This window comes from Brachycentrus maculatus, unplaced genomic scaffold (assembly GCF_059751285.1).
Source record: "Brachycentrus maculatus isolate JH-2025_06_01 unplaced genomic scaffold, ASM5975128v1 h1tg000061l, whole genome shotgun sequence".
Lineage (NCBI taxonomy): Eukaryota > Metazoa > Arthropoda > Insecta > Trichoptera > Brachycentridae > Brachycentrus > Brachycentrus maculatus.
The window spans coordinates 631,000-643,377 of NW_028280815.1; the positions used below are offsets into that span (position 1 = coordinate 631,000).

At 31.8% G+C, this 12,378-nt stretch overlaps 1 protein-coding gene across 9 annotated transcripts in view; it reads right to left on the minus strand.

Annotated features, from left to right (window-relative positions):
* The window catches only part of LOC148311518 (optomotor-blind protein-like), a 208,663-nt gene continuing 196,285 nt past the window's right edge, over nucleotides 1-12,378 (minus strand). For 7 of the 9 annotated variants that reach the window (XM_088256517.1, XM_088256513.1, XM_088256515.1 and 4 more), the window contains 2 exons: nucleotides 4,925-5,151; nucleotides 1-3,386 (listed from right to left, as the gene is read on the minus strand). In XM_088256517.1, coding sequence (XP_088112643.1) covers nucleotides 2,620-3,386; nucleotides 4,925-5,151 — 994 coding nt within the window. In that variant the 3' untranslated portion in view covers nucleotides 1-2,619. The remainder of the gene's footprint in view (nucleotides 3,387-4,924; nucleotides 5,152-12,378) is intronic. The other 2 variants (XM_088256514.1, XM_088256519.1) reach the window with 1 other exon arrangement.

Sequence of the window (12,378 nt, forward strand, 5' to 3'; positions counted from 1 at the left end):
TTCAAATCAAAGATGTCATATAAATTTTTTTGGCATTTTTACAAGAGTAATTTTTTAACGAATTTAATTATAAAATTACTGTGTTCTTTTATACAATATCAACGAAATTACTGTTGTAGATATGAGAGTCCGTAATGTGATGATTAGCGCTGGAGGTCTCAGGTTTGATTCCCAAGGGGTTTTAAATAATTATAAGTGTTTTTTCACACAGATATTTATTGAACATCACCCGAGACTGGTACCCGAAGCGTAAGATACATCATCCCGTCTTCATGTAACTAAAGATCTATGTAACACTGCTTCGATGCGATGCAGTGCCCTATGCACCATTAGGCGCCAAAATGGTTAAAATATGAAGAAATAAGATTTTTATATGTGATAATTTTAGTAATTTTATGAAATTTGAATGATTAAGAAAACATTTATTTTAAAAACAACGAGCTTAATTAAATTAAATATACAAGTAATACGTGCAAATTAAAGTATGAATTAAAGGGTTCGATTCACGACTCAATTTGCGGCGATTTATACAGATCGATAAATAATTAGTCGATTAATAGGTCGGTTCGTGAATGGGAACCACAAAGGAACTTTTGAATCAATAAACCTGGCTGCAGTCAGATGGTCTAAGTCGATACATTAAAATAGGAATAACTGACGTCTTAAGACTATATTTTAGACACTTAAAAATATATCATATAGCACCAAGCAAAATATAATTAAAATATAAAGTAGGCAATAATATCGTACAGAAAGGCTAATTTACGAAGCAAATCCATTTATTGATTTTTTTCTTATATTTATCTAACAAAAGTACGGTTGAGTGTAAATTTAAAAATCATCTCAATTATAAATACAAAAAAAACGGATATTTATACAAGTAAAACAACATTGGTCAGACGAAATATTTATTTAAAGATTTTATATTGATATCTCAACATAGATGAAGAAGAATATTGAAGTCTATTTAAAGGCTGCATAAATAAATTATATAAATAATAAATCTCTTACCGCACCCCAATGGTGCATAGGGCACTGCTTCATATAAACGCAGTGTTATCTCGATCGATTACACATGAAGGAAAGGTGGTCAGCCCTCCACTTCAGGTACCAGTCCAGTGTAATATTGAATAAATATTAGAGTGAAAAAATCACTTATATTTATTAAACCCCCCTGGGAATCGAACCCGGGACCTCCAGAACGGTAGCCGAGCATGCTGACCATTACACTACGGAGGCGGACAGCAATATAATAATGTTGTGTAATGTCATATTAATAATGTTGTAAATAAAATAATCTGGTCAAATATAGGCTATATGAAAACTTTTCAATTATGTTTTCAGGCGTTTCTCGGTATGTAAAATAATCCGGTTATGATCATGCATACATCCAAATAAAAGGGTCTCTGCTAAATAAAATCTTAGATGACATTAAATTATAGATGACTCTAGTGAACTCACGTGTACAGTGTCACGAGATTAATGATATATGTAGGAGTTCCAAAAATTGAGTAGTGTGGTTGTCAATCATGGGTAGAATGGTGAATGTTGCACGTGTGTAAAGTGATTATTTAACCAGTCTATGACAAGTCTTAAGCCCCGTAATTACCCAGATTTAAATTTCATCTTCATCTTTGTTGAGATGTCTAAAATGTAATTTATAGGCTGGTTTAATTGATCACTTCATATACTGTGCAACACTTGATATTCGATATACAACAATGTTTACAACCATACCACTCAAATTTTGGAAGTTATATTTATTTTTCAATTGAAAAGATATTCAATAGGCTACTGAGTTGGAGACATCTATCGTTGAATATATATAAGATTGCTTTTTATATGAAACCTTAATGAAATGTGAGTAAGATTCTTCCCGAATTATTTCACATATTATTACTACTGACCCTTTGTGTAATATTTTGTATACATAAAAGATCACTTAAACCAGACTATGCTGGTCGTTAGCCATATAAATGCTCAGATTCTTCTTTGCCTATGTTGCGATATCAATATTATTAATTGGTGCCAAATCCACATTTTGTGAACAAAATTTTCTACAAACTCAAAATTTTGTCATTTTTTAAATAATATTTGAGCTAAAGTTTGAAATAATTAGAAAAAATTATACATAACAATGTTTTAATTTTTTTCTTTAAATTCTTTACTATCGTGTTTTTAATCATACTTTTCATTACTCTTAAAGTATAATATGAAAATTGTTGAAGGACTCGAGTTAATTGATCTACGTGAATTAAAATTAATAGGACTCTATCAATTATTTTGTATTTTTTTATATTAATACGCTATAACATATTTAGATCTTAATTTAATGATAATATATTTTTTTATATATTTGCAATTATATTTCTATACATGACGACGTTAAAATTATCGATTTGTACAAAGGATTTTATTTATTTACAATAATATATATTTAAATTAATATTTTAAATTGTCTTAATATTTTTTTTATCGATCCATGTCGATAAATTTAATAGTTTTGTCACTGACGTATCACTAACGTATTTGCACATTTTTTTTTAAAAATATTTATTCAGGGGGTTGAAAGTTGGGTCAGTGGACAGCAATGACGCAACCATCCCCCTCATTTTGCACTCATTTATCAACTATCATGACGTCACCGTTGCTACCCGCAACTAGCTGCTTGACATCCAATCCATTCACCATCTTTTCAATGTTTTTGAGATCATTAGAGTTCGATTGCACTTTGGGAGAGGATGATTCCACGACTATAGGCGGTGGAGAAGCCGAACAAGGCCTGGGCATTGGAGAAACCGATCTCCTCGTCTTAGATGAAGGAGAATTGCTGAGGCTTCTTGCGTGTCCGAAATTTCCAGGAGTAACTTGTTCAAAGGCAGATCCTAACGGAGAACTTCCTACTAAGTTTGTTTGAGGAAGAGTGTATGGTGTGAAGCGATGGGCTCCTGCTTTAAGCTGATGGTGTAGAGACGTCGGAGGATATTGATGGTTCTGGTGATGCGCGAGGTTCTGGTAGTGAGAGAACAAGGCTGGATGCTGCGCTGCAAGAGCCAACTGGGCGTTGAACAGCAGACCATGGTTCATAGCAGCGTGAGCGTTTGAGAATAAGGATATTGGTGGTGCGAATGGATGTCCTGGTGGATACAGCCCAGGGGGGTAGAGGTAAGGTAGAACGGGGGGTGGAGGGTGGATGGGAGGACCTAGAGAGATGTTGGGAGATGGGGAGGGGAACTCTCTCGAAGGTCCAGGAACGTCTCTGAGGGTCACGCTGCCGGAACAGCTGGAGTCGCTTCCTTCTCTCTCGGGGTCGTCTCTTCTTCTGTCTTCGCCGGTTTCACTTCCTCCTCCGTTCCCGCCACTCTCGCTGGACATCTTGAACCAACCTAAAATGCAAAAGAAAATACAATTAAAAATACATAAATACAAGTAAAAACTTATATTTTTGATATATCGGTAGTGTAATGGCAAACGGGTATATCTGTAAAATTTTTCATTTTCTAAGTTTGTTCCACAAAATGTCTAAAATAGTGTATTCTATAATCTATACTTATACTTATTTAGTTTTATTAAGATATGTACATATACCATCCGAACAAAATATTTAATTTCACATGTTTGTTTTTGCTCTCCTGTAAAATTTGGTCTGAGACAGATATACCCCTTTGCCTCTACACTACCGATATCCTTCTTGAATTGACATGATCAACAAATTTATATTTCATATTTAGAAGAGGGCATTTAATAAGCTCGTATGACTTTTGTGTGATTTTCTAATTTAGTAAGGTTAAATATGTAAGTTTATGGGATTCAAATTATTATTTTCTTAAATGGTTAGCTGATAATTTTTGGTATTTAAAAAAATATATGCAATTATTTTTAATTCAAAATATAACGGAATTAATATTTTAATAATAAATCTTGAATTTCACTGTAGCATATCAAATGAAAATATTTCTTTGTTATTATTTTTTTGACATCTCATAAAATATTAAAATAACTCCTGCAATCGGAGATAATCCAGATTTCGTGAACAAGTATTTGGACACACTCAAAATGTTGAAAATATTTCTTATTATTTAATTTTCACGATTTTATTTTGTCCAAAACAACCAATTTTTTCACCTAAAACGCCATCGTAAGACTATATAAAAACATTTTATTATTTATTAAAAGTAATCTGTGTAAAATGAATAACATTTACACTTTATCATTATCTTACAAAACTGCGAAATTTGATTATTCATGTTTTAAATTAAAACTTCCTGTAGAAATAACACACGAAATCTTTGCGTTACATCCGATTATGCCAGTTTTAAATTAAAACTTTATGTTTTTAATTTGAAATAATCTGGGTAAAATTAAAAACATACAATATCGTTATGTTGCAACACAGTGAAATCTGATTATGCCAGTTTTAAATTAAAACTTTCTGTTCTAAATTTTAAATTTTCTGCGTATAATCAATAACATACAGTATCGTTATATTGCAACACAGCGAATTCGGATTATTTCAGATTTAAATTAAAACTTTCTGTTCTAAATTTGAAATAGTCTGTGTAGAATTAATAAGACACACAATATCGTTATGTAACAATGCAACGAAATCTGATTATTCTTATTTTAAATTATAACATTATATTTGAAATTTGAAATAATTAATAACATACTAAATCGTTATGTTGCAACACACCGAAATCTGATTATTATGTTGTTTGGTTACCATTAGATACCATCTTTATTGAAAGCTGTCCCACCACTTGCCCAGATCTGATACAGAAGCATCTAGGCTTCCTGACAGATCTGCTCTTGCTAAGCATTTTTTTAAAACTAATTTGCGAAATTTATTGAAAATGTGAAACAATATAAAATTGTATCCCGATTTTACTGTGAATTAGGTACCAACTAAAGTGCTTCTCTTTACCTGAGTGTGGATGTCCGAGCTGCATGTGGTGCTGCAGAGACGGCAGCGCCCCGAGCTGGTGGTGCCCCGCCGGGGTAGGTGGAGGGCTGGACGAGGGCCCCACCACGTCCAGGAGCCGGTCGTCGTCGTCTCGGGGGGCCCCGCCGCCCTGGCTCAGGGAGTGCCCCCCGCGCGGCTTGTCCTCGGGCTGCCTGGAGGCCAGCATCGCCTGCCTGAAGGAGGAAGGACTGTCGTTAAATGAAGGGTCGTACCAGGTCTTGTGAGTAAGGATTCAACACTGTCATATGACAGGACATTTCAAACCCTTATCCGCACCCCAGTGGTGCATAGGCCACTGCATATAAACGCAGTGTTATATTGATCGTTAACACATAAAGGAAAGGTGATCAACCCTCCACTTCAGGTACCAGTCCAGGGTGATATTGAATAAATATTAGAGTGAAAAAATCACTTGTATTTATTTGACCCCCCCTGGGAATCGAACCCGGGACCTCCAGAACGGTAGCCGAGCGTGCTGACCATTACACTATGGAGGCGGACAGATGACAGGACAGACTACAATTATATTATACTTGAGGATGGGACATTGCTGTACGAGAGAGCACCTTGCGAGGATTGGTGTCTTTGACTCCCCCATTTGCGAGTGTCGTTTTGAAGAGGAAGACCTCAACCACATATTCTTTGTTTGCCCAATAAATGACCAAATGCCAATTTTTTTAAAACTCTGGCCCCGCTTATTCCCCTCCCTACAGATATCCATCTCATCCTGGCGAGCAGGAACCCAATTGTGTACAGACTTTTAGTTGTTTTTTTTTTAAATTGAATGGAAAAAATAAATAATTTATCCGCCTCCGTGATGTAATGGTCAGTGTGTTAAGCTACCGTGCTGGAGGTCCCGGGTTCGATTCCCAAGGGGGTGAAAATAAATATTAGTGATTTTACACTGTAATATTTATTTAATATTATCCTGGACTGGTTCCTGAAGCGCAAGAGTGATCACCTTGCCTTCATGTAAGTAATGATCTAGATAACACTGCGTCAATTCAATGCAGTGCCCTATGCACCATTGGGTGCGGATAAGGGTTATAAGTAATAAGAAAGTAAATTTATAGTTTAATAATTAGTCTATCATATTTCATAATTAAGAACAATATTCAATTAACTTGACATTGGCAAAAGCAATGTATTTCATGTGCAACTCCATTTTGTATTAAAAAAATTATATTATACTTCCAGACATTGGTTATTTTATTTATTTATTATTTTTGATTGAAAATATGTCAAGTTTGTCCAAAATTTTGCGCATAACTGCAAGACTTGTTTACAAGACTTGTTTACAACATAGACGAAGAAATCTATTGAGATGAATAATTTGGAAGTTGTATGTATAAAATAATCACAATAATAAATTATACATATTTATTTGAATTGTAAATTTAACGATTTTATGTACCCTAAGATATTCATAGGAATTTGGAAGTTATAACTTAAAATGAAATCCTTTTTCAATAAATGTTTTACTTAGTAAATACCATTATTTCTTAAAATCTACCGTGACACGTGTTTCGATGCATTCCGCATCATTTAAACATTAAGTAGGTAAGTATTAACTAAGAAAAACATTAATTAAAAATGGATACCACAAAGTGACTGCCGAATCAATTAATGAAATGAAATCCTTTTCTTACAATACGACGAAATCTGATTATTCGTGTTTTATTTTTTTAAATTATGTTTTAAATTTGAAATAATCTGCGTAAAATGAATAATATACGAAACCGTTATATTACAATACGACAAAATCTTATTTTTCTGGTTTTTAATTTAAACTTTTTGTTCTAAATGTGAAATGATCTTTGTAGAATGAATAACACAGGAAATCGTTACATTACAATACGACAAAATCTTATTTTTCTTGTTTTTAATTTAAATTTTCTGTTCTGAATTTGAAATGATCTGTATAGAAAGAAAAACATTTAAAATCATTATCTTACAATGCAACAAAATGTGATTATTCTTGTTTCAAATAAAAAAAAAACTGTTTTAAATTCGAAATATTCTGCGTCGAATTAATAACATACAAAATCGTTATATTTCATACATTAAAAGCTCTACTTATCATTCAATGTTGACTTTGTATTATTCTACTTAAAAAAATAATTTCACTACTACCAGTTCGGAATAACTATTCGAAGTATGTATTCTGTGTATTAAAATCATTGTTAAAACGAATTTAATGATAAATTTTAAGGAGAGTGTCATTCGAAATAAAGACTATAAAAATCGTTATGTTAAATAAAGACTAAGAAAATACGTTACGTTAAATAAAGACTAAGAAAAATCGTTATGTTAAATAAAGACTAAGAAAATACGTTACGTTAAATAAAGACTAAGAAAATCGTTTTGTTAAATAAAGACTAAGAAAATACGTTACGTTAAATAAAGACTAAGAAAATCGTTATTACTCAGCGAAATCTGATTATCACTGTTTTTTGGCACGCTTCTCAGTTAACTGTACGCGTTTATTCACATCTCAATTGTATGATTTTTCAAATATCTCCCTAATGAGAATGAAGTTCGCATCCGCACGTATTTAAAAATCAATATAACTTCATTTCATCCCCTAACCCTGCGAGTCGATGCACCCCTATTTCGTCTCCCGCTGGTAAATAATACCGTGATGAGACAGTGGTATCAGTTAGGATTATAGGGTTGCAATCTGGTTGCATCCCTTAATGCATCGCAGGCAAGGGTGATTTACTAAATAAACTGACTATTTTTTCGGAATTGAATGCGATACCGCGAGGGCTTTAATTATTATCGCTCATGATATCTTACTTAGAATATTTAAAATATGTATTTTTTCCATATCAATAAAATTACAACATTTTGAGTGTGTCCGAAAACTTGGTCACAAATCTGGATTATCTCGAATAAGAAATTATTTTTTTACATCTCAATATATTATGCAGAAAAATATGAATGTTAAAATGTCAAAAATTTTATGTTAAAAAAACTCCTAATTGGAGATAATCTATATTTGTGAACAAGTATTTGGACACACTCAAAATGTTGTAAATAAATTAACTGGTCAAATTGTTAGCTAAAATAAATTGAAAATCATAGTGTCAAGCGTTTCTCAATTATGTGAATATAATCCAGGATTCGGACCTCACATATGGAAAAGTTTCCGCTTAGTAAAAAATAATTACCATATATGGCTATTGTGAGCTCGCGCACACTACGTTATGGGTTTGATCAATATATCAAGAAGTTTAAAAAATTGGGTAGTGTGATTGTCAATCATGGGTAGACTTGATGAATGTTACACGTGTGTAAAGTAATCATTTAACCTAGCCTGTGACGATTGTAGCTCAGTAAATACTCAGATTTCCAAGTTCTTCTTCATCTATGTTGAGATGTCGAAAATGCCTTAATTGTTGCTTCAATAGGGTCTTTCTCACTTATAAAATCCATTATTATTTAGGGATTTTTTTATAAGGGTATCTAAGCATAATATCTTGTGAACGTATATTGTTAAAACAAGTTATCTATACTGCGTAGAAAAAACGCTATCTTTTCATTGTAATAACATTTAAAAAATACTCAAAGAAAAAAAGATTCGTTACGATTTTTTTTGTGAGTTACTAAAGTTTGTTTTTTTAAATGGGTAGAGGTTAATTAAAAGCTTGTTTTTTCAAGTTAAGTAAATCTTTTCTTCCCTTAATGTAGATGACTGCTATTTTATATTCAATTTAATTTCCTCCCCCCGAGAAACTCACCCTCAAGAAAGGAACCAACGCCGAATTTTAAAGACAATTAGCACTACCGACTTCTATTTAGGGGTTAAAAAATAACCAGCTTCACCCCGAGCTGAACCTTTTTAAAATGCTACACCATACCAAGGAGGTACCTACAGGGTCGTACAAAAAAGGAAGGCTTTAAAAATATTATAACTCATGATAGTCAATCAACGATACGCTAAAACAATCCTTACATATGCATTTTTGAATTACCCACACATATCACGAGAAATCACATTCCATTTAATATAACTGGAACTATAAATAATTTAGCGACAAGTGCTCAATTAGTTTAAATAACAGATAAACGTGCTAAATAACATTAAAAATATTAATGTCTATATCGCTCATTCCTTTCAACAACGTCATATACAAAAAAACTTGATTTTTCAGGAGATCATTTTTAAAGTTTAAAAATATAATAAAATGTATCAGTTTTACCGTGCAACAGATCTTTTTAGGTAAAACCTGAATTTTTTTTTTTTTTTAATAATTAAACAATACCATTTTTTCAAAATGCAGAAACAACACTTTCTGCCCTGTGGCGCGTAAATATTAAGTTAAAAATATCCCACTTTTGCTGGGACATAGTACATTTTTTGGGCATTCCGAAAACTTGCACAACTGAAAATCGACGATTTTTATATTTGACGTTGTTGAAAGGAGTGAGCGATATGTATACATCCCAATAAAGGGTTTCTGCTAAATAAAAGCTATCCTCATTCCAGCAAGGGTGGATGTTGTCATCTAATATGTACTGTGTCACGAAATTGATCAATTTATCTATAAATATTGATAAGTTGGGATAATCCAGATTTGAAAACAAATATTTGGACGCACTCAAAATGTTGTAAATATTATTATTTTTTATTCATATTTCTTAAAACAGAAGTAAATATTTAAAAAAAAAAATTAACAAGTATTTCAATTTTTTCTTATTTATTTATAAGGACCCTTAGTCCATTTAATCTTCACAGTAGTTTGATAATGCCATAACAAGGCGAAAAAATAATTACAAATTTTATTTTCATGTGTTTTTAATATTAAATACAATTTAGTAGACTCCAAAAATCAGAGTTTGAATTTAATATTTGATATGTCGAGTTGTGGTTTCATGGTTAGTGTCGCGGACTCTTGAAACAGAGTTAATATTTCGATTTTTTTTATTCAATTTTTTTTATCAAATTCTAACCTATAAAAGTAATTGATTATTCTGAATTTTTTAGCCACCCGATGTTCGCAAATTGAGAACTGACAAGGGCGGCCTATATTAAGAGACTTGATTATAATAATGGTGAAACAGACTAACCCCTAAATGGCAAAATACCACCCCCAACCCTAATATTGTCACCCGTCCTAAAAAGGTTAACTGCAAACCCCAAATGTCAACACGGCCCGCGCTCTGCGTGCCCCAGAGGCGATATTTGTGGTACTTTTAGTGTTGAAAACTTTTATCGGATGAAATTCGAGAATAGGGCGCTATCGCATTTTTAGGAATTAAAAAAATCTCCAATGCGTTGATATTATTCTTAGATATATAAATAATTTAATACATATAAGTTTTTCACTAAAATTTATTGACACAAATGTATTTTTTATAATAAAACAACAATTATATATTAAATTTAATTTAAGTTAAACTTGGTAAATATCACTATTTCTTTAAATACATTATGACAAGTCTGCGTTGCATTCCATATCAATTTTAAACACCGTATATGCTGTTTTTAATGAATTAAATAATTTAAAAAGAACAGTGGTATTTACCAAGTAAAACCTTAATTAAAAATTGATAGATATTACTACAAAGTGACTGCCGAATCATTCAACAACTTTATAGTTTTTTTCACTTTTATTTTATATGACCTGTTCCTTCAGACAAGATAGTTATTAGTTTTGTTATATTAGTTTTATTTTTTGTCATGATTTAATATTCCAGTGGCGTACGTTTCCCAAGCGTGATCTTTAGCCCACAAAGTGTCGGCCTGATAATCATAGGACAGTGACGGAGCGTGACGACTGGCTTCAGGGGTGCTTTCCGCATTCTAGGAACCAACTAAGGGTGGTGACATTAACAAATAAACTACCCCCGTAACTTAATCCCAAGTATTATCATTTAGCCTTAAATGTAAGGAGCATTAACACAAGTCCATACATATCTATACAGTTTTTCATTTCAAATTGGACGTTTTACAAAACAATTCGGACGTTAAATTGTATTTTGGAAAAAATGTTATTAAAAAAAAACATAACGATTAAAGAAAACACTTCGTTTTTTACCACTTGAGTTTTATTATAGACTACATGTTTCAGAAGTTAAACTTCTGAAAGAACATCATAGCGGTCTTGTTAGTAATTATTTTTCGGAATTTGCAAATCATATAATATATACTAATCACTCATTTCACTCTCATAAATTAAAATTATTACACCTTGTTCCATATAAAGGCCAAATTATGAATTATCTTGAAAATTTAGAAATCCAAAAAAACCTGAATTCTAATAATAATTTATTAAATAATATATTGTTTCAAAATTTTTCACCATTGCTTTCCATTTTTCCTTTGTTTTCAAACTCCGTCCCTTGAATAACCCCTTCCCCTTACTTTCCCCTCTCCTTATTTATAGAGCAATTTTATATTTTATATTTTAGTTATTATACAGACCTGAATGATGACAGTTTAACTTCTGAAACATGTAGTCTATAATAAAACTCAAGTGGTAAAAAACGTGTTTTCTTTAATCATTGTAACATGTCTTACCACAAAGTTAATGCCGAAACAATAAATAAAAAAAATATATATGTTCAAAGTAGTACTCATGATTCAAATGACTATTGAAAATCTTACTTCTCATGAAAATACAGTATTACTTGTAATTGGAAGTTTTACATAATAAATTAAATGCCCTACGAATGAAATTGGACGTTTCACAAAACAAATTAGACGTTTTATTGTATTTCATCGAAGTTAGAATTTTTTTAAATGTGTTTAAATTAGTATTGAAAATCTTGAAGTTGAGTAAACATCGCTCGCACAGACTATGACAGCGCGCCGCGCAGGTTAGCCAACTTGACGACTAACGCACTTGCTAATCTTAAGAATAAATGATGAGAGCGATCACACTGACAATTTTTTTTTTTATTTGTTATTTTATTTTATTACTTTATATAGTTACATTTTTATACAATTTCTGTACATTTCTACTTGATACAATACTATAATTTTAGTTGCGCTGAGCCTCTCCAAAAAAGAGACTGAGCTCTTGTGCTTGGAGAGGGACTTTTTTCTTCTTGTATTACTAATATAAATATATATTTTTTTACAAATCTAACAGAACAAAGTCATCACTTAATTCACCCAATAGCAGATCGTAAATCCTATCAAGACCTCCATATTCTCATCTGGATAGACTTTCTTTATCGATGTAGAGATTTCATTTAAAAAATATTTACACATCGCTCACTCCTTTCAAGAACGTCATAAATCAAAAATCGACAATTTTTAGTTGCGCATGTTTTCGTAATGCCCAGAAAATGTACTATATCCCAGCAAAAGAGGCATATTTTTAACTTAATATTTGCCCGCTACAGGGCAGAAAGTGTTATTTTTGCATTTTTAAGAAAAGGTATTGTTTAATTATTTTTTTAAA